Source organism: Ailuropoda melanoleuca, chromosome 4 (assembly GCF_002007445.2).
Source record: "Ailuropoda melanoleuca isolate Jingjing chromosome 4, ASM200744v2, whole genome shotgun sequence".
In the NCBI taxonomy this organism is placed as follows: domain Eukaryota; kingdom Metazoa; phylum Chordata; class Mammalia; order Carnivora; family Ursidae; genus Ailuropoda; species Ailuropoda melanoleuca.
The window spans coordinates 18,608,457-18,630,864 of record NC_048221.1 but is presented as its reverse complement, the minus strand read 5'-3'; the positions used below and the strand labels follow the sequence as shown (position 1 = coordinate 18,630,864).

Below are 22,408 nucleotides of genomic sequence, written 5' to 3'. Positions count from 1 at the left end.
CGGCCCAGTGCCTCTCGAGGATCTTGCCACGTGGTAGACATGCCGCCCAGCCAGGGCCTCAGGGCCGCCCTCACCGTTCAGCCACCGGGAGTTGTACTGGTCCGTGCGCATGGCCGTCTGCTTTCCCAGCGTGCGGAAGATGGCTGCGTCGGTGCCCATGAAGTCGATGTACACCCCGGCGTAGAGCTCCTCGTCTGCGGGTGGGCAGGCGGGTCAGCCAGGGCGGGGTCCTGTCTGCCCGCTACGACTCCCCAGGGCACGACTGTCTCACCAGCGGGGTGCTGGCAGAGGCTGAAGGACTGCCTCTGGGAGGGCTGGGATTAGCAGCCATTAGCTCGGGTTAGTAGCAGAGCCAACTTCTGTGGTAGAAATACTCCCACCATGGCTGACCTCGAGCTACGAACGGGGGTCACTGCAGGTGGAGCTGAGAGCTGCCCATACCATCATATCGTCTTTCTATCCCACAAGTACAACACGTGTAAATAACCTCAAGAACAAAGATAATAATAAAATGTAGTAAAATAATTGGGAAGTAATGAGTTTTAAGTATTTTTACCTGTTTCGAAAGTAATTTATTTGTAAATTATATAACTTAGTGTTTAATAACAGCTGGCTCACAAAATACCTGAAAATCTGCAGAAAATTTAGCGACTGTGCTGGCTCTAGCATACCACTCCGTGTCTTCCTTCTAGATGCGCCCAGGACAGGCCCTGCCTTCCCCCATCAGACTCCCTGGTTGGGGAGCCACCATCAGGCTAGGACCTTTTTACTTACCAAGAGGGGGAGTATAATATCCACCCCCTGCCCTGAGGCCTTTCCCAGGCTTGGAGGGGGCACAGTGCCCAGCAGTTAATCTGAGAGGCAGACTGGGTTGGGCAGCCAGCAAACAGAGAACAGGGCCCAGGGTCGTGGTGGGCTCGCCCAATCTGGGAGTAGAGGCAGCAGCTGCTCCTGAGGCCCCAGGCAGGACTCCCCCTCAGAGAACATTCCCCCAACTCTCCTAGACACCTGGCCAGACCAGAAACTAACCCTGCCCCCCTAGTTGGTGAGGGGGCCAGGACTCTCCATCTGCGCTTCCTTGTGGGCCTCTCCCAGCCTCCCAGACACACCAAGAACATGTACAGAACCACGCCCCTTCCACCGTTCCCAGTACAGACTGAGCTCATCTTCTCTCTTCAGGCAGCCTGGGGCTGGCCTTTGCATGGACCCCATTTCAGGGTAGGATCTGGCCCCCTTAGCACCCCCATCTGAGGGGCTGGAGAGACCCTCACACCACTAGTCTCTGCCCCTCAGCTCTCACTGGGGTCTGGTCCTTACCCTTCCCCCTGTTGGGTGGGGCCCCGTAGGAGGGTTCAGGTATGGCATGGTCACGATATCTGCCCTGGGGAAAGTGTTGATGCCATGCCCCCTATTCTGGAGGCAGAGGCCACACACTTAGGCTGTAGAACCAGGATGGGATAGAGGCACTCACTGATGAGGGCTGAGGCTGTGTCCAGCTTGGGGTCGTACGGACACTTGCCCTTCCCTGACTCGAGTCTCTCCGGCTCCAGGTAGAAGATGTAATCCTGCAGGGCAGAGGGGAGCTCAGCATTGTCCAAGCTGGTCCCACAGCCAGGAAGGGGAAGGGTCATCAGGCCCCCAGGGTGAGAGCAAGCCCCCTGGAGATAGCCTGAAGCCACATCCCTTCACTCCCCAGATATCCTTGGGTTTTAACTCTGTCCAGCCAGGTCTCCAAGGGCAGGGCCACCATGCACATTCCAAGGGAGGTGATTCCTGGTCCCAGATATCAGATAAGACCTGAGAATCAGAGGCTGAAGTCCCTTCACGCCAACTGGTTCAGGGAGACTCTGGTCAGGGTCCGTTGGGCCACAGAGGCACAACTCTTTGAGCTTGTGGCCGCCTGTCCTGGGCCAAGATGGGGCTGCCAACCTGACCAGGGTGGGAAGTACTGGCCAAGGGCCTGCGGCCCTGACCTTTGTTGCCAGGTCCCACCAGGCCAGAGGGCCCCAAGGGTACTGTGTCCCCAGGCTTAATGTCCTACCTGTGGTCCTCAGGATAGACTAATAGGCCATGGCCTTTCTCCTGCCCCTCAGCAGAGCCCCTGGTTCCCCATGTCTCCCCAATGAGTCAGGAATTGAGAGGTCCAGCCCAGACCACAGGGGTTCACAAAGCCCTCCGTGCCTCCTAGCCCAGCCCTGAAGATGCTAGTAGAATGGTTGATGAAGGCACTGGGACCAGGATGAGCTCATGGGGAGAAGGGAAGGAAAGGAGAGAGGCACAGAGGCAGGAAGGAGGTGGCGGCAGGTGGCAGGGATGGTGATGGGAAGGCGTCCACAGGCCCGCTTCCAGTTACACTCTGCGCACATGACTTTCTGCACACACAGGGCTGCACACACAGCTTGGCACACAGCACTGTCAGCACATGGAACCCGCCGTTCACACCCTGGGCACACATGCAGTCTGAGCCGTCCCACGTTTCAGCAGTCCCTTTCACAGACACACGTGCTCACGTGACCACTTGCTCTCCCATTCACCGGCAGCCCCTGCTCCCCTGCCCGCCCCTGCCCAGCCCCATCCCCACCCCCCCGGCGCCCCCAGCCCAGTCCCGGGTCATGACTGGGGGCAGACAGCTCTGCCCCTTCGGCCCCAGGGGAGCAGAGTCCCAAGCATGTGAGTGTGCAGGACACCTGTGTGTGCCCATGACCATGGAGGCCTGGGGCATGGACAGGTGAGAGTAATATGTCAGGCCGCATACACATGCCATGTTAGGACTCTGGATGCTAAGGTGTGCGTTGGAGAGCACAACATGTCCCCACGTGTATATTGGTATAGGCTCGTGCATGTCTACACACGTGTTCTGAGCGCTGAGGCTCCGCTGTCCTTAGGCTGTCTTTGCACCTGGTGGCTTCATGATCTCTCCTACAGGGACTCACTGAGGCTGACATGAAGCCAGCTGGGAACGCCTTCAGAGCCTGAGGGCACTGCGGAGGAAGGAGCAGCCTAGGGGGCCCAGAGTCGAGGGAAGACCCTCAGGAGGGTCGCGTGGGGTGCGGGTTCCTGGCTGGCAGGCCAGGCCCAGGGGAAGTTCGGTTCAGAGGCAGTGCTGCCTAGCAAGGGCCTGGAGGGCTGAGTCCCACCTGGCGTGGGGCTGTGGGCGTCGGGCGGAGGGCACCATCCGTGGCTCGGCTGCCTCGGCCTCTGACCACCTGCATCTGGGTCCAGGGCGTGGCCTGAGAAGACGAGGAACAGGGGTTAGAGCCAGGGGTGGCAGGGGCTGGGGGAGCGGGCTTGGGCTGCCACCCTCTCACACCACACATGCCAGGAGCACACGTGAGCACCCGGGCCCCCAGAGCACACATATGCACCTGTGCATGCACACATACACACAGCTTGGCACGCACCCGCACACATGTGTCCCTAAGTCCACTCACACTCACACGTGTCATACAAGGTCACGCCAGCTCACGGACACGCCCACATGGAAATGAGAAAGGGCGGAAGCGGGCAGGGCGGGACAGAACCGGGGGAGGGCCAGCTCTCCCCCAGGCCGCGGGGCAGAAGCGGACCCACGTGTCCAGCCTCCTGTCGCCGAGGGCCCTGCCAGGCCCTCTGGCTTGGTGGCAGGGGCGCGGTCCACAGGCACAGCCGGGAGAACTATGGCACGGCTGGAGCGAGCGCTTACTACGGGCCGGGCACAAGGCTAAGAGCTTTGGGAGCGGCAGCTCACCGCTGCCCCCTCACAGTGACCTGTGAGAGAGGCAGCTGTCAGCCCCATCTTCAGGTGAGGGAGTGAAAGGAGTCACTCACCCAAGGTCACGGGGCTGGGAAGTGGCAGGGCTGGGGCTCAAGCTCATCCTCCCCTCAGAGCCCTGGCGTGTGGCTACTAATGGGGCAGCACAGGGCCACGGCGGGCGCGGCTTACCTGCGCACGGCGGCCGCGGTTTACGTAGGTGCACATGGGGTTGTAGGCGCCGGTCCCACACACGTACAGGTGTGTTCGGTTCCAGGGCTGGATGAGCCTGACGAAGTTCCCGCACTCACCCTGAGGCCAGAGGGAAAGCCAAGGACGTGCCCAGGTGCCTGCCTGGCCCTACTGCCTCCCTGAGGTCACCTGCCCGCACGCCGCCCCCATCCCACCTGGAGACCCCACCGCACTCACATTGCCGTCCTTGCCTGAGAGCACGCACTCCTCGATGCGCTGTGGGGAGGCTGCCCAGTGGATCTGCCAGAGATGGCGGTCAGAGGGCACGGCCTGCTAGAGGGCCCTGCGCCCCTCATCCCTCCGACCCCACACCTGGGCTGGCCCTTACAATGAGGGGCTCACGGTTGATGTCATGCAGGTCCAGGGACAGCACGTAGTCCTTGCTGCCCACGTACATGCGGTCATGGTCCTCGTCTTTGAGCAGGATCCGGTAGTCGGTTGTGTTGAGCAGGAAGTTGAAGAAGTGGGCGGTGCCTGTGGCCTTAAGCTCTGTGGGCGGAGAGCAGGGCAGCAGTTAGGATCCTTGGAGACCATCCAGACATGCCCCCTTCGACAGAAGGGGGACCTCCACCACACGATCATCTTAAGCCCCCAGCTTCCACCACCACCCCACCCCCTGTCCGGGGCCTACTTAGCTCCCCCTCTGTAGTGCCTGAGATGCTGGGAGGAGAACTCGGGCCAGGTGGACAGGCCGGGGAAGGGACCACACCCAAAACTAAAGCTCTGATTCAGCAGCAGCCCAGCCAGTCTCTGGGTCCCAGTGGAAGGGCAGTGGGTGCGGGCCAGGGCACGTGATGGCATCAAAGAGTCTTTGCTCCGGTGGGGGTTAATGCTCCCACGCTCAGGGTGGGGCCTGCTTCCCACAGGGGCCTAAAAGGGTTAATGAGCGGGAGGGTGGGGGGCAGGTGCAGCCAGGACAGCCCGCAGATGCTGGCACAGAGCCGGGATGCCCTGTCCTCACCCCGGCTGCCCACCAGACAGGGCAAAGCTGGCACACAGCATGGTCCCCGCCTTGTCTGAAGCTGGTTAGCCAGGACACTGGACAGCCCTGCTGGAGGGATATGGTCCCACAGACCTTGGGCTTCCCCCCAGATCTCACTGGGGTACTAAAGGTGGAAAGCTTAGGCCACTTTGAACCAGTCAGGAACAGTCTTTCCCAGGAAAGAAGCCCTCCCCCCTAGTGCTACAGTGTCCCAAGGCTGGGGGGGGCAGGGTCTGGTGGAGTCCTTAGTTTCCCTTCTTCATGAGTCTGGTGGCCGTGGCCCTCCCACTCCCAGATTGCTGGGGGAAAGTCTTCCTTTCTGGGGTTGAAGGACAGTGACCCAATGACAAACACGGGACTCCAGAAAACTTGGGAACTTTCCTCTGGGAGTGGGGAGAGCCAAGGGGTCTACCTGGCAAGCCCCTCCTCCACCCACCCCCAGCTATGTTTAGCTCATCAGGAGAGGGAAGACTAACGAAGGTGCTGAATGTTCACCAGCATAGGAGGCTGGGGATGGAGGCACACGGAAGAGCACACACGTGTATGCACACAGCCCAGGCCTGCACATGTGCGCACGCGGCTGGCGTTAGATGAGGCACTCACGGAGGCCATCATACATATTCCATCCCCCCTCCCCTACGGCCTGTAGCTGGGAACCCATTTCCCAGGTGGGGCAGTCAGGAGGGAGGCCTGGAGAGGGAGGACAGCTGGGATCGCATGCCCTAGATGCTGCCTGAAGGTGGCCCCATCCCATCAGTCAAGTCAAGGTCGACCTTGACTCAGGCAGCTGTCTCTGATGGGCCTGGCCGACCCTGACCCCAGCCAAGTGCTAGGGACCTTGGAGCAGAGCTGGAGGGGCTGTGCCTGAGAGCAGCTTCGGATGGGAGTTCCAGGATGTGCTAAGGTGGGTGTGGGAGGTGGGCTGGGAGCCAGGAGACCCCCACGGCAGACCCAGAGCCTACATCTGAGGGGCTGGGGGGCAAGCAAAGGCCTTGCCCTGCCCAGCCCTATGTGGCAACGAGAGAATACAGGTGATGACCTTGGCCAACCGCTGGGACGCAGGGACGCCAAGGGATCAAAGGGCCGATCCCTGCCTGGCTACGGCTTTGCCCGCCTGTCCGGCGGTGCCTCTGAAGTCCTAGGCAGGACAGCCTGGGCACCTGTCCTGCACCTGTTGTTAGGCCACTTGGAGTCCCCCGCCTGGCCACCCAGCCATAGTGACAACAGGAAAGTAAACACTCCTCCACCCCCCGGGCCAGGAAGCAGCCAGAGAGGAAGTGGGGTTGCCAGCGGAGCCCCCCCAGGCTGGGACAGCCCGCCAGGGGTTATTTATACCCTGGCTGGGGGGATGGCCTTGGGTTGTACCCTTACCCGTTCTACTGGATTAGGAGGCATCTGGGGGGCAATGGAGGGGAGGGAGGCAGAAGCCCAAGTGGGTACCTTCTGACATAGGTACCTGGGGTAGGGGAAAGCCCCAAACATCTAGCCTCAGGGACATAAGCAGTCATAATCCCTACCCTCCATCCCTGCCCAGGATTGGACCTCTGTACTCTGGACCCTCCCCCTCTGCGGGAACCAGTGCCCAAGCAAGTCCAAGTCCCCCTGGAGCTCACAGCCCCAGCACTCCAGGCTCCCCCTTTGTGGGAAAGGCAGGGGAGAGACATTCAGCAGACCAACCTGAGGAGCAGGAGACTAGCCTGATTGGGCAGCCTACCTCCTAACCCTACACTCCCTGCTCCCTCCCCCCCCAGAAGTGGGCCTGGAGGGAGTCTCTCACTTACTCATCAAGCACTTATTATGTGCAAAACCTTGAGCTCACAACATCCAATTCACAGATGAAGACATCAAGGCACAGAGAAGGGAAGGAATGGGCCCAAGAGCATAGGGGCAGGATTTCCACCCTGGTCCATGGCCTTTGGGGCTGAAGGAGAGGCAGGCCCAGGCAAAGCCAGTCCTGGTGGTGGGGACTGCCTACTGGGAGGGCGAGGGCCTGAAGGTGACTCCCCCTCCATCGACAGGGCACATGACTCAGGACCCTCGGGACCGCTCCCAGTGGCCATGGGATATGGCGTCAATGGCTCTGTTGTCACAGGACATGATGCTTTGGTCACTGTGGAAACTTTGAGGGGGAGTCCCCATAAGGCCTTGTGGGGTGGGAAAGGGGTGGGATCTCAGGTCAGGAGTCTTTGGCTCTGGCAAGGGCTTCATGACCCCAGTCAGGGCACTCGGTCCTCATTTTCCTACCTAGACCATCTCTTGAGCCCTCCTAGTACTGACATTCAGTGTGATCCTCGAAGGTGAAGGTCCTGCTCTGAACTCAGCGGAGTTCTCCTTGGGACCTCCCCCACCCTCCTTCATGGGCTGTCTCTGCCTTGGTGGAGAGAGGGGAATGGATGGGGTTCCAAGTTCTTTCCCTGTGCAAGCTGGCTCCCAGATGTCACCATCGCTGGGAGGACGTCCACCCTCAGTCCCATCCCCGCTCTACAACTTCCTAGTGCTGGGGGACAGAGCAGAGAGGGTAATGGGGCAGGAAGGGGCTTCCTGCTGACTCAGCCCAACCCTCCCCTAACTCCAGCCTGTCTCTACCCCACCCCCAACTCACAAGAGCAGAGCTAAACCCTGAATCATCACCCAAACCCAGCTTACAGAAAGGGAAACTGAGGTGGAGAAGGATGGCTTTTCCAGGGTCCCTACTGGGTGTAGGGCCCTGGACTTGGCAACCCACGGCTGGAGTGCTCCTCTCACTCCTGCCAAATTGTAGGAAAGAATTAAAACAAAAGGCCCCATGACAGCCCTGTACCCCAACACCAGACAGGAAGATTAGAGGCCCAGGGGAGAGTGTTGCTCACCTCAAGTCACAGAGTGAGGAGTGAAACTGGGATCCTTTCCCCCCCCTCCCCACCCTGCCATAGGGCAAAGGAGCCGAGGCCTTCATTCCCCCAGGAAACCTGGGTCAGGGCAGGAAGCTCTCGAGTAGTCCTGGGTTTCCTGCTCTCACACCGGCACTGTCAGCAGGGCTCAATGCTCCTGGCCCCCAGCCCCTGAAGGAGCAGAGACTTGGGCAAAGGGGGCATCCATGTGTGGGGGCGGGGGTGTTGACATGGGCCCATCCTGGCCTCTGCTCCACATGTCCCAGGCCCAGCTCTGACAGCAGGAGTGTCACCCCACTCCCATCTCCATGGCAGTACCGAGGGTGGAGGGGCTGGGGCACAGTCAAACGTTCTGTGGATATCGGAACTCAAGTCTGGATAAGCTTTGACCTTGGGAGAGAGGATGGTGTGCCTGCATAATGCCTCCTGGAAAGGGCTCCCCACCCCCAAACCCTCACCCAAGCTGGGCACACGTTGGGTGGGGCGGCATCCGGGAAGGCTTTTCCCGTCATCGGGAAGGAAGAGCCTTTTCTGGCATCAGACACCTCATTTCCGCAGCCGTTCCCAGCTTCTAGAACTTCCCCATGGCCATTAGACACTCAGGGTCCCAGCCCAGAATGGCCTGGCAAAGGTCCAGAGGCAGGAGCGTTGTCAGTGCCTCGGGGTTTGGTCTTGGGGGCCTCTGTTTCCTCCCTCAGGGAAGCAGCCGGTGCCTTACTTTAAAGGAGGTAGTGGGTGTGGACAGCCCTGAGGAGGTGTGTCCGCAGCCCTCACCCCAGACCCCAAGTGGGCGGCCCTGACCCCTGCTGCCGACCCCTGCTGCCCGTCTCTAGGACACGGGCTCTGCGGCCAGTGAGGCAGGGGCTGCTGTCAAAAGGGGGTCTTGGAGCGGAGGTGGGCACCCCGCCCCCTTGGTTACAGCCCCACAAAGCAGCAGGTCCTGACTGACAGTGTCACCTCCTCTGGCTGGGCTTGGGTACTGGGGGGTGATAGACGGGTCCCTACAGCCCAGGCCTGACCTCTGACCTCATGTAGGCTAGCGCAGCCCTAATCCCTGAGCTGAAGAGAAACGAGGTTGGGGGTGAGAGGTGGGGGTGCTGGCCAGGGTCTCTGTCAGTGCTCTATCCTCCTGCCTTTCTGAGGAAGGAAACTGAGGTGGACAAGGAGAGGGCAGCAGTGGGAATGGCCGGGCCTAGACAGGCCCTGCTGGATGCCACCATGGACTCTGGGGAGGGGGGGCAGCCCCTTATCACTTCCCCAAAGCTGTGAGGGGCCCCAGAGGAAGGCCTGGGGGCTGGGCTGGCCCCCTGGCTCCTGGCCTAATCCTCTTTTAATGAGCGGCCAGCCGGAAGGCCTCAGCCCCTGGCCACAGCCTTACAGCCCTGGGAGCCCCAGCCAGGCCAAGCTGGGGGCAGGGGAGCCCCCGAAGCCTCTGCAGGCACTGTTCCCCCCATTCCGCTCAGCACACCCACCTCATTCGTACCCCAATGCAGAGACGCCAGCCCCAGGCCAACCCATGGCCCCGGCATCTGCAGGATGGACCAGGGTGACATCTGTCCTGTGCTCCCATGGACTCCCTTGGACATTAACCATTTGTTCAAGGCCAGGTCCCACATGGAGCCGGGCAGGGGAGGCTGTCACTGCTGATGAGGGGCTTGCTCTCCCATTCGTTTTCTATCCCAGAAATGTTCTGGATGGGAATCCCTAGAAATCAACCCCAAGAGTTTAGCCTGAGGCTTAAGCTGTCTCCTCCCTGGGTTGTAGGCTCCAGCTCCTCTGGCCCCCAAGTCCCTCAATATCTGTCCCCTCCAATCCCATCCCTGGGCCAGGCTTTCCAGATTGGAGACCCAGAAGATCCCCAGGAGCCATCCACATTCTCCCCCCTTTCCCCCAGGCAGGTGAGCCAGGTCGGTGCCAACAAAACCAATTACAGCCGCTCTCACCCAATTAGCAACTAATTATGGCCTCGTAGTCCATTCAACATAATTAACATGTAAATGACTCGGCGTGTTTATATTCAATAACCGCTCTGATTGAATTTAATTTAAAAGTCTGAACTGGGGACCCAGTTACCGTATTCCACCATCTAGAGCAGCCACTTCCTGGGAATGTCGGCTCCTCCCAGGGACAGGGACATAAGGCCAGGGGTGAGGGCGGAGGGGCAGGTGCTGTGACACTGGCCCAGCCCAGGGTGAGGAGGGTAGAGATGGCTGCAGTCCCTACATCCCTGACGTGCTATCCCAGCGGTGTGGGAAAGCGGTGAAGTCTGAAGAGCCCCAACGGGACCCTCCAGTTGGGAAATCCTCTGGAGCTAGGGGCCCCTTCTTAAGGGCTACTGTAAACATCCCAGCTGTTCAGTAAACACCAAGCCAGAGCCGAGCTGGAGCCACCCAGCTGGGCTAAACTCCACTATAGGCTTCCCTCCCCTTTTGAGGGCTGGGGGCCGGGGGCTGGGGGCTGAGGCCTGGGGCCCGGGGCCAGCAGGCTCAGCCATGCTGTTCCCACGCCCGTTCCGCCCCAGTGCCCGCCTGCTCCGCCCAGGAGAGGACAGGCTGGGGGCACAGCTCATCCTGACCCAGGAGAAGCCAGGAGGGAAGGGGCAGCAGAGTCACACCTTGGCACACGTGGCAGCCGGAAACCCAAGGTTCTACAGCTCTCTACCACAAGCATGTCCAGTGACTTTCGACCACTTTGTCCCAGCAGGTAGGGGGCTCTCCGGCCCACGTGCCTCCAGTGATCCCTGCCCACCCCCAGGGCTCCATGGTGCCTGCTCATTCTAGGTCTGGGCCAGTGACTCAGGAGGCCGGGAGGTCCTACATGGATCCATCACGGCCCGGACAGCTGCCTATGAGGACACCTTCGGGCCTTCACCAGCCAGGCAAAGCTCAGAGCTCTAGCCCAGGTCGGAAAGCACACAGTGCAGGGGGAAAGCTGGCCTGGAGGGGCAGGGCAGCCCCTGGGCAGGGGGTGGGAGGTGATGGCCTGGGCCAGGTCAGCAGTTTGGGGTACATTCCTTGCCTGGAATGTACCCCAAGAAGGGTGAAGGGGGTGGGAAGACAGTCGGCCCTGAGGGGAGGGTCACACTGATCCATTCATTTCTCAGGTGGGGAGAGTGGATCCTGCTTCCAGTTCCACAGGCCTCGGGGACCCACCCTGCCTCCCCGCCTCCCGCATTCCAGACCTAGCCCGGAAACCCCTCACTCCTTCCCCCACCACCTCCTCCTCCCCCTGACTGCAAAAGACAACAAACTCTCCATGGCTCATTTACTCTGATAAATCAACCAGACGGACAGGCCAGGATGGGACTGACGGGCTGGTGGGTGTCGAGACCCTCCCCCTGCCCTGCACCCGGCCCCCAACTCTGCTGCCCTCCTTGGATGCCTGGGGTCCCTGCAGCCCTTCACATCGCCCACCCAGAGATTCCCAGGATGTCCCAGGCAGTCCTAGTCCCCTCCCCAACATTCAAATGGGGAAACTGAGGCATCGCACGGACAGATGTGTATTCAGGGTCAGCCTTCGCTGAGGTGGGAAGGCAGAGTCGGGAGGCCAAGCAGGACTCAGCCAGTCACCTGTCTAGGAAGGCAGCGAGTTCTCCACACAGGCCTGGTGCTGGGTCAGGAGGGTGTCCCGGTGCAGGCGGCAGCCCTGGGCAGAGGCCCCCTGGGGTGCCGCAGGAGCCCACAAGCCCCCCCCCCCCAGGTTCCAGCTGCTCTTCCGCCAACTGCAGTGTCTAACTCCAGGGCCCTCCATGCCGTCCGGCCGGCAAGCATGCAGGCAGTGGACTCTGCCCGGGGAGGGAAATGAGAGCATCAGCACCGAGCCCTAAGTGGAAGGAAACACGGCTCTTGGCTGGGTGCACGGACCTCAGAGGAAAGAGCATGTCCGGGTAGGACGCCAAGGAGGGGTCAGGGTGGGGATGGGAGGGGGTGGAGGCAAGGGGGGATGAGGGGGAGGAAGGAAGGAAGAGTAGGGGCAGGGGGCTCTGGAGCTGAGGCCTCATGCCCCAAAGGCTTCCGGATCCCTGGAGGGGCTGCTGCTTTGGGGCTGTTCCCGCTGGGCCGAGACCCAGCAGAGATGGAGCAGTGGCGGTCCATGCCAGCAGCCCCTGTGAGAATGCCCCAGGTTGGCCCAGCTGAGGCCTCCTGCCCCCCGCAGGACCTAGGGCAGCAGCTACCACCCAGGCTGATTCTTCGCTGGGTTTCTTCGCTGGGTCAGGACCAATGGTCAGGGTCTGGAGCCTAGGAGGCCTCCATCCACTCCCTGAGACTGCTCAGCAGCCTGGGGTATGCTGGGGGTGGGGGTGGCTGCAGCCCTGCCAAGCTCAGGCACCCACGTGAGCCGAGCTTTGGATTGAGACGGGAGCCTTCTGGCATCCAGGCCTCTGGCAAAGGCCCTCTTGCTATTTCTAAGAAAAATGCAGCAGGAATCTTCTCTGCTTCTCCAAAGCTCCAAGGGCTCCCTTGAGACGAGGCTCAGATTCCCAGGACAGCACCAGGCCAGGCCGAGAAACCCTGTTCTCAGCCCAGTGGTACAGATGCCCAAGTGAGCAACCCAGGTCTGGTCGCCCCAGCACCAGCCGGGGGGCTGGGACAGCGCTCAGGGAGGGGTCGCTGTGGCAGCTCATGGGCCCCCAGCAGAGTGGGCAGCTGCCGTCAAGGCATCCCCTCCCCAGTGCGTCTGTCTCCCTGGATTTGCCCCACAGTAGGTCCTTGGTGCCTCTGTCGAGAGGAACAAAGAGCTTAAAAACCACAAGGAGCAAGTGTAAAGGCTGCGTCCAAGGACCAAGAGCAAGACTCCATCCAGGATGCTGCCGTCTCCCCCGTGTGACGCCGTTCACGCCTCCCTGCTGCTCCTGCTCTTCCGTCCCACCGTCTCCCTTCCCTTGTTTAAGACGCAGCCTCCTCCAGGAAGCCTGGCGGGATGCCCACAGTGGGGGCATACTATCTCTACCTGACCCTGCTCCCGGCATGGGGCTCAGCGTACCTCCAGCAGGCCTTCCCAAACACAGTCACCTTCACCAAAGGTTAGAAATCCAGAGGGAGGGGTGAGGCAGTGCGGGACTCCTTGGGCCTCCCCCAGGACCCGCCCTTGCCCCTCTGCCACGGTCGGGGTGGCTCCTAGTTCCTGAGCCTTCCTTCCTGGGGCTGGAACTTCAGAGTTAGCCCTCCCACAGCACGGTGCAGTCGGCCCCATGCTTACACCCATTTTACAGACAACGCAGAAGGGACACAGAGAGGTTCACTGCTCAAGATTTACTTGTGGCCAGGATGCCAGCAAGGTGGCCTGAGCCCTCAGGATGTCGCTCCTACTGGGCCACTGCTGTCCCCACCTTACACGGGGGAACCGGGTCCTAGGGAGGCTACTGCCTGAGCTCACACGGCTCGCAAGGGCAGAATGGAGGTTTGCCTGCCTTCAGGGACAGCCCTTTCGAACACCACCCCCACCACCTTTGCATTCTCCTGAATTTCAGTCCTGGGGGAGGAGCAGGAGGTCTCCCAGGGATCAGGGGCCCAGGACCCACTGCTCTGAAGACAGCCTCTGGGCCCCCACCACCTCTGGAGGGGTCGCAGGGCTGGAGGTGCACACAGGCAGGTGCAGACAGCCAGGAGCCCACTGAGGCTGCTGCCCCCCAAGCCACAGGGTGAAAGATACCTTTATGCGCCAGGATGAGATTTTTATCTTGGCGGTTTCTCTTTAAATTCTTTACGATTACGAAGCAGCGGGGGCTGCCAAGGAACATGATTTACTCCTTGAGCACGCACCAGCTCCTCACTCAGTGCCAAGGGGAGCCAGAGCCAGGGAGGGAGGGGCAGGCATCATGCCAGGGAACCAGAGACAAGGCCTATGCTGCTGAGGCCCAGCTAGTGGCAGGCCCATCTGAGGCTCGGCTGGACCGGGAAGGACCACGGCGGAAGGCCCCCAGCCCCGACCTGGCTGACTCAGGCTGGGCCTCAGGCAGGTTCTCGGCAAGACCAGGGCCTGCTCCACTCCGAGTGCCAACTGTTGGCCAGCTGAGGGAACAGTCAGCCAGCCTCCAAGACCTCCCAACTCCCGAAGTGGCCACTTCCAAGTCCCTTCTCAGGAGTAAGGCAGTTCCCATTTTCTGGAAAACTGAGATCCCAAATGCAGGACTCTGGGCTCAAGACCATGCTTTGCGTCTTCCTACATTCTTCCTCCTGGCTCATCTGGAACACCGGCCCCTCCCCAGTTTGCTAGCTCCAAATCCCACTGTAGCTCTCACCTCGACCCGCTCCCTGGGGCCACCTCTGGGCTCCAAGCTTCAGGGCCTCCCTGCAACCCTACCTCCTCCCCCTCCTCATTCTGACTCTCCTAGCTGACCAGGGAGCCCCTGGGGGGGCAAGGGCGGGTCCTCAAACCACGCCCACCATGCAGTCAGGCCTGGGGGTGGAGCAATGCTCCATCAAAGCTAAAGGCACCTCCACCCCAAGCCTATTCACCCACTCTCCATCCCCCTTGGGTGAAGTAAAGGGGCCATGACCTCTTCTAACCTCCAATGTCTTCACTTCCTAACAAGGAGGCCTGGGCACTCTGGCTCATTGATGCCACATGTGGCTGATGTAAGCGTGGCACTATCCTGGGCCATGAGCCCCAGAGGCTCGGAGGCTGGGCTGCGGTGGGCGGGCAGGCAGTGACCAGCACCCACCCACCCATTTGCCCTCCACCTGCAGAGTGTCCTTCCCCTCAGAGCAAGCCAGTTATGCTCGGAGTTAAAGAAGATCCAAATCCCAGGGCCACTCTGGACACAGGAGCCCTTTCCTCTCCCGGGCCCTGGCCTTCCTTGTCCAAAGGAGAAAGCTTCCCAGGGGACTCTGGTCAGTGCAAGACTGGGGTGATGGAGGGCTGGATTTACAGGAACAGGCAAACCCAAGTGCTGCTGCTTCCATAAGCAGAGGGCACGAGAAGCCTCCCCAGGGCCACCTCAGCCCTCTCCTTAGGAAATGAGGCTAGGAAGGCTAAGGCCAGCACTGTGGGATCCTGGAACCCTGTCCCGAGCTCACGGGAGAGAGCTGTGCCTGCTTCCCTCAACCCACTCTTTGCTCTCTCCCTTCTGGGACAGGCTCAGACATCAGGCAGAGCCAGGCTCCAGCTTCATCCTGCTCCTGAGTGACGGGAAGCCTCACAGGAAACCCAGGGAGAACCCCTCAGGCCTTGGAGAGAACACCACGTGGTTAGCATCATGGGTATCTACTGTTATTTCTATTAACTTTCATCCTTCCCGGCTCTTCCGCCCCATCTCCCTGCTCCTGCCTCAGTTTCCCCAGTAGCCCAGCCACCTCGTGTCATCACAGGACCCCTTTCCCCCACCAAACACCTCTTGGCCCCAAGTCCTGGCCGAAGCCAGCCCAGGCTTATTGTGGAGGTGGCTTCCTGGGATAAAGTAAACATTCCCCACGCTGAACAAAGGACCTGGCAGGGCGCTCACACCTCCCTGCTGCAGGGGGAGGCGGTGCCCCCTGGCTTGGGTCACCTCAGGACGGGGGAAGGGAGGGCTTTTTTTCTGCCAGGCTTGGCCAGGGACTCCGGGGTTAAGGGAATTCCAGGCCAGGATGGGTGGAGGAGAGAGTCCTACTGCCCAGGCTATCTGGTCCCAAGCATGAGCTCTCAGGGAACACCTCACCTTTCCTGGAAATCCCCCCCACTTGACCCCTCACTGCTGCCTGACTTTGGCCGTGCTGCTCATGGAAGCTCAGGAGCTGGACCACAGGAGCCCCCTCCACCCCGCCTCCCCCCGCTCCGACCTGGACTCTAACTGAACTCGGGGCCCCTACTCCCTTACACCTTTTCAGCTCTAGGCCTGGCTGGGGTGCCCAGGCGGCTGCACAGGCAGCAAGCCCAAGCCTGGACCAGTTCCTGCCTTTGTTCCTTTAGCTGCCCTGGACAGTGCGGCCCTCACGCCAGCACCTCCAGCTTGCAGGGTCTGGTCCAACCAGGCCGGAACTAGCACCTCCCCGTCACAGAAGGACCCAGGGGAGGGGAGGGGAGGCCTAGGCTGAGTCCCCAGGGCCTGGGATGCCAGCTGCTACATCCAGGCAAAGCACAGACGGAGAAACTGAGGCAAAGAGCAAGAGTGACCACCAGTGCTTCTAAGAACAACCCTCTCTGTGTCTCTCACGCGTACCCGGGAGAGGAAGCCGCCATCCCTTTCCCAGTCCCTGGCCTCGCTGTGAAATCCCAGTTTCTATGGGTGTTCGTATCCATTCTCACGCCACAAGTGCTTGGTGAGGACGTGCTCCTCACTGAGCCTTACTCTGTGTACATGACGAGTCCGAGACTATCCAGCATGGGGGGCACCGTCAGTGCTGGGCTCCCAGGTGGTACCGACCAACTGGGTGTCCATTATCTTTTCAGCCAGTCTGACTGTGAGCACCCCATCTTGGTCACTGCAGACTCCGGGTACTCAGCATGGGGCCTGGAGCAGAGTAGGGACCCAAGCGTCTGCTGAATTAAGGGACATCGAAGCATACACCTAGGCTGCAGGATCAGTGGGGAACAGGAAAGGTCATTCAGAGCAGGGGAGCATGTGAGCCTGAGGGCACGGAGGCCTGCGATGGGGTGGCCCCAGGCCTCCTACGGTCCCACCCCAGGCTGCCACAGCAGTCAGCACCATAGGACGGCTGCCAGCAAGCCGGGCTTTTAGTCACTGCGGGTGTCGGCTTCAGAGCTAATTGAGAAGGAATCGACCTGACTGATGTGGGCGTCAGCAAGGCCAGGACACCAGGGTTCTATTTCTGGCCTCGCCTCTGCCTCCTGCCTGACCTTGGCCCTCCTCTTGCCTGAGCCTCGGTTTCTCTCTCTGGAAAACAGGAACGAAAGTCGTTGGCCCTTCGTGTCTAGAGGTCTGAGAGGGTTTAAAAGGCACATACTGAGGACCTCCCTATGTCTTATCCCTCCTGCTTCCCCTCATGGGTCTCCAGGGTGAAGGCAAAAATAACACCCAGAGTGGATGTCTAGGTTCTAGAGTCCCAGGGGCGTGGAGACAAACCCCCATTCCCTTCCCCTGTTGGGGGAGGGGATGCTCTGCTCCCCCTGCCGTGCTGGCACCCTGGGCTGGGAAGGGGGTGAGAGGGGGGCCAGGCCCCTTCAAGATTTATTAACCTGCTCTGAGGAAATCCCCTGGGGAAGGGTGGAGTTATCAGCAGAATAAACTTCTCCCCTTCCCAGGCCTGGGGGCGAGGGGTGGTCTTACAACGAAACCCATCACACTTTCCCCCATTCCTCAGGCCCCACACTGGACTCCTTCCAGGCACATCGTCCGAAATTCACTCCCCACTCTCCCCAACAACTCAGTGGGATGAGGACAGGGGAGGAGCTCTGCTGGGGACATGGGGACAAGGGGACATGGGAACATGGTGAGGTGGCGGCTGGACCTCAGCCAAACCTGAGGAAGGAAAAGTCAGCCCAGCCTTTCACCCCAATATGAGTGCCCGGAAATCTGGCCAGCCAGGGCTGAGTCGGCCCCACCCAGGGCAGGCGGCTGGACAAAGTGACCTTGGGCCAGAGGAGAACTCAGCAGGGACCCCAGGTCCCCCAGGTCCCAGTACCCCCTTTCAGCGGGCGGTGGGTGTGTGGGGCGGGGGGACAGGCTTCCGATCATACACAACTGTGAGGAAGTGGCTAGTGAGTGAGCCATCTGGACACCTGAGTGTGTGCCATGTGTATTCACCTGCCGGTAGGTGAGGCACAAAGGTGATGGAGCTGGGGGACCTGCCTTTCAGTCTCCAGACCCCAACCTGTCATTAAAGTCTCCCAGTGACTCTCAAAGCAAAGTGCTCATTGGGGAGCTCAGGAGCTCAGACGTGTCACATAGCACGTGCTGTCCCTGAACTTGCCCGGTGGCCCGCATTCCGCTCACAGCCCACAACACCCTCCCTGCTCCCTGGGACCCCCTCCCACCTGAAGAGCCACCCCTCAGCAGAGCAGGACCTGCTCCCCTGGCTTCCTGCGGCCTCAGTTTCTGCCTGACTGTCTGACCCTCCACCTCAGGGACCACCCAGGGCAGGACGAGACACAGAACACTGGCGAGGGAGGGCTTCCACAAACATCAGTTTGGAAGGAGTGCCATCTCTCTCTCCCTAGTTATCTCTCACACAGAGGAGGCGCTCTGCAGACCCGAGGCCACGCAGCCTGAGACCCTTACATTCTGCCTCGAGAAGGGGCCCAGATTCGGGAGACTTCCTGGAAATGTCCATGTGGCCCATTCTCTAGCCTTTCCCGCCAGGTTACCGACGTCCCTTTCCTCCCCACCCACACACGCAGGGCGACCCATGTGGCTGCACGAAGTGTCTCTTTCTGCCCTGCCTCTGCCTGTCGCCTCTGCAGCGGGCTGAATGCTGTGGACAGAAGATGATGCTGGAGACCAGCAAGGCAGTCTCTTACCTTTGAATGAGAGCCGGACCCGGGGCGTGGCCGGGAGGAGGTGGTCCTGGGTAGGGGTGGCTGGCCAGGCCCCAGTCAGTAGGGAAGCCCAGAGGAGGAGACCAGCAACAGGCATTGTGGGAGGGGCCTAGGGCCCAGGAAGCTGGCTCGGCTGTCTGGACACCTGGGAAGGAGGAATCAATATCAGAAAATGTAAGGCAGATGGGGGAATCCTACCCTACCAACTCTCCTTGCCCACACCCTCAGCCTGGGACCATGAATGCCCCAGTGTGCAAACCTTATATACTTTCTTGTCCCTGCCTTTGTCTGGGAAGGTGTAGCAAATAGGCCTGAAGACCGAGCAACCAGGTGCAGCCTGGGGTCACCAGAGCTAATAGGGGCCACTGGAGATTCAAACAATGCCCCGCCCGCCAGCATCCTGAATTCCATTCACAGGGTCCTGCTCAAACAGGCCATCTTACAGTTTCCACCAGTTCCCAGCAGGCTCTCTCCCTTGTGCCCTTCCCCAGCCAAATGGGCTGCTCCTTCTCTCGGCCATCTCCAGAAATGGGGAAAGAGAGGAATCCAGTCCTGCCTGCTCCAGCCAATCCTCTCCTCCCAATGCAAGGAAGTCTGGACCTGATTATTGGGGTAGGGGGCATGGGAGCGAGTGGAGGGTAAGTGAGACACACATAGAGAGCCTAAAATGGAAGCGACAGCAGCCAGAAAAGGAGACGCAAAGAATAGCAGGGTCTACTTTTACTGAAATCACAGCAGGAGGGATCCAGGTCAGATGTAGGGAAGGACTTCCTGCCAGGTAAAGTTCCAGCTCCGCCTCTAGAGGGCAAAGAAAGGGGAGCTAGGATATCCGGCAGGCCTAGGGCAGAGTCTGAGGCAACCTCAGTGTCCCCAGCAGAACCCCCAGCAGGTCCAAGTTTCGATAGTATGTTTTTCAAATATTGTCTCCCCAGGCAGGCTGGCTGTTGGGTAAACGCAGCCCAGCACCAGTTGTCGGAACATATTGCTCCCTCCCGGCAAAAACCAGCGCCAATTCCCAACCCCCCCACCCAGATCCACTGGGGGTGGGGGCACAGGGAATGACAACGTGAGCCCCATCCCCCAGATCTGCCCTGTCTACTCCCCTTTCCCATGGGAGGCAGGACCCTAGGCCCATTTCCAGGACCCTGGAGTGGGGGTGAGAGGCACCCCGGCCTGCTAATCCCCTGCATTGGCTGACATATGTTGAGGCAAGGCCCAGGCTCCACATCTGTCAGGCTCCACTCAACAGACCCTGAGGCCCTCCCTAGACCCACCTCCCCTGAGCCCTTGCCTCTCCTGCCAGGGCACACCACTGGTGGCTCTTCAGACGGGAAGTGCGGCTTCAAGTCTCCTGGCCCATTCCCCAGGTGGTGCCCTCTCTCGTTCCTCCATAAGATACCCCATCACAGATGCTCCCTCCTGCGGAGGCTGGAGGAGGGAGGGGAGAACCAGAACCAGCCCCTCCCCCAGGCTGCTGGGGCACCAAGCTGGTGTTGACTGAATCGAAAGCTATGGTGGGAGGGGGCAGGCCGGAGAAAGGGCTGTGCGGCCACCATCACCCGCGGGTGTACCTGGGAGGCCCCCACTAACAGTTGTGGATATACACACATCCACACTTGCATGCCCACACACGTCCTCACAAGCATGTGTTTGCTCAAGAACTTGACCTGCTAGTGGGGTGGGGCTCAAGGAAGCTGGGGAACACTGTCCTGGCTTGGGGGGGCAAGATACAGTCTGGGTCCCTTGGAGACCTTTGATCCTATGTATCAGGGGGCTCAGGATGACTCACACCCGGCCCCATGACCTCATTTCCCCTGCATCCCTTTTCATGGTAACAAGGTCAGGGTCACCAAGGACAGCTTTAGAGTCCCTCAAGGTAGCCAGGAAGGTGGAGAGCTTTGCCCCATGGGGCCCCTACAGCGACCTCCCACAATGCTCTGGCCCTTTAAAGGAGTGAATGGGGGATGGTCAAGTCTGCTGGGGCCTCGGACATAAGTCCAGGACCCTTCTTTGGCAAGCATAGGGGATGGAAAAGAGGAGAGAAGAGAGAGGGAAGAAGAGGAAGAGAGGGACAGAGAGAGGGAAGGGGAGGACATTTCCACAGTCGCTTCCCCTCTGCCAGCCCCTAGACGCATTCCACTTAGCTCCAGCCCCAGAGAAGCCCCCAGTCAGGCAAGCCAGGTGGGTGGACAGAGAAGGAACAGCCACCGCCACCTGGGAGCCCACCAGGAGGAGAGCAGAGAAAGAAGGAAAGAAGCCTGGCGGGAGGGAGCAAGGGAGGGAGGCAGGCGGGAGGGAGGAGGAGAGGGAGGAGAGAGGGAGGGACGGAGGAGAGACGTTCGAACAAAGAACCGAGGAGCTGGGGCTGGCAAGGGGTGCAGAGAAGGGGCGGCCAGACAAGGGGGTCCGGGGCACCTGGGGGTAGGGCAGGGGGCTAGGTAGTCGAATCGTCCAGCCTGATCCAGACCTCCCAGGCTTGTGGGGGGGGGTGAACAGCCTGCCTCAGAGAAGGGAGGTTAGCTCCTCTGTGCTAAGAACTGCCTGGATGGAAGGGAGACAGGAGCAGGGGCTGCGGGGGAACACGGAGATGAAATTATTAACAGCACCCCAGCCCTACGGTGCCCACCCCCATCCCTGCAGGCCAGAGCTCCTTCCTGGCTCCTTGGCTTCTCCCTCCCCCAACACCCCATGGACCAGGAAGCAGAGTCACCCCACCACAGCTGGGATTGAAACCCCCCTTTCATGATCAGGGGTTTCCCAGTCAAGGTCACCTGGGCTCAGTTTCGTCCTCCCCTTCAAGATCTGCCTACCAGAGCATGGGGGGCACTGAGGCTAGGCTGCTGGCCTTCTCTCCCCACACCCCCGCACTTCCGGGCCTGGCTCCTTCAGAACTGAGGGTCAGCAGCAGGGGTAGGCTTGCCCAGTGCCCTAGCCTTCCAGCACACCTTACCCCATGGGTCCAGGCACACTTCCCGTGCAGCCTCGGGAAAGGCCCCAGCTCCATCCAACCCCCTGGACTGGGATGAGCCTCCTAACCCCTGGTTGCAGTTTCCCTATCTCTGCAGCTAGGACAGAGGCTTCTGGGAGACAATCTGGGTGAATTCAGGAGGACAGGAACCCCCAACCTGGCCCAGCTCCAGGGTGGACACACCAGTGCCTTCAGGTCGCCCCCCTCCCCCGGTGGTTCATGGGATGGTGTTCTCAATGCAGTTATCTCAAGAATTACAAGTTATTTAAGCAGCCAGGACCTCAGCCTTAGCTCCAGCTGACCCATCCTGCCAGGCCTGCTTCATTCCCTGGCCACCTTGACACTCTCTGGTCCCACCTGTTCTCAGTGAGCCCACCAAGCTCCTAGAGTCCCCTGCCCATTTCACCTCTGGGGGTTCAGCCTGCCCAAATGGGGGACTTAACTGCAGGCTCTCCCAGCTCACCTACACCCCACATACAGCCAGGCCCCTAAGCCAAGCAAGACTCCCTGCTAGAAAAGGAAACCCAGGCTGGCAGCTGGGGGTCAAGGGGCCAGCACAGAGTTGGGAGAAAAGCTTCAGGGCTCGAGGTCCTCCTGCCTTGCTGATCTGGGGGACCCTCCACGTGGGGGCTGCCGGTTTAGCGCTTCCCTTAGAGCAGACGATCTGGACCGGGACACTGAGGCAGGGCAGACGCGCCTAAGGGGAAGAGCTCTGCCTGAGGCGTTAGTGGAAAAGAGCTGAGCCAGGAGAAGGGGCGTCCGTACTCCCGCTGCAGGAACGTGGAGGTGGGGGTGCATGCGAGCTCCCACCCACCCAGAATCTTATGAGAAAAAGTTGCTTTGCACACTGGTGACCCCTCAGGACACATATCCACACATCCCCACGTCGCACCGATGATAAGGGTCCGGGCAGCCTGTACAGGTACAGTGCCCACCCAAGTCCTACCGCCCCTGCGTCCCCGGGAAGCCCCCTGCTTCTCCCGGCCCCGCGCCCCGGACACTTCCGCAGAGTTGCAGTGCCGCGGGTCCCAGAGGGATCGCGGGGTGGCCCGGCCGCCTGCCCGCTCCCTCCCAGTTCCCGCCGCACTCACCTCCTCCGCGGCGGCGGGGCCTGGGCTCCCGGGCGGCGGGGGCGGAGGCGGCAGCGGCAGAGCGGCTCCCGGTTGGGCCGGCCGGCGCTAGCGGCCCCG

At 60.7% G+C, this 22,408-nt stretch overlaps 1 protein-coding gene across 2 annotated transcripts in view; it reads right to left on the bottom strand.

Annotated features, from left to right (window-relative positions):
* Window positions 1–22,392, bottom strand: part of SEMA3F (semaphorin 3F) — a 28,775-nt gene extending 6,383 nt beyond the window's left edge. Inside the window, exons 1-8 of one of the 2 annotated variants that reach the window (XM_034658353.1) lie at window positions 22,310–22,392; window positions 18,233–18,395; window positions 4,311–4,471; window positions 4,160–4,222; window positions 3,923–4,042; window positions 3,138–3,230; window positions 1,472–1,565; window positions 75–194 (exon numbers count right to left, since the gene is read on the bottom strand). In XM_034658353.1, the coding sequence (XP_034514244.1) occupies window positions 75–194; window positions 1,472–1,565; window positions 3,138–3,230; window positions 3,923–4,042; window positions 4,160–4,222; window positions 4,311–4,471; window positions 18,233–18,347 (766 nt within the window). In that variant the 5' untranslated portion in view covers window positions 18,348–18,395; window positions 22,310–22,392. The remainder of the gene's footprint in view (window positions 1–74; window positions 195–1,471; window positions 1,566–3,137; window positions 3,231–3,922; window positions 4,043–4,159; window positions 4,223–4,310; window positions 4,472–18,232; window positions 18,396–22,309) is intronic. The other variant, XM_034658354.1, reaches the window with a different exon arrangement.
* Between the last annotated feature and the right edge of the window lie 16 nt (window positions 22,393–22,408).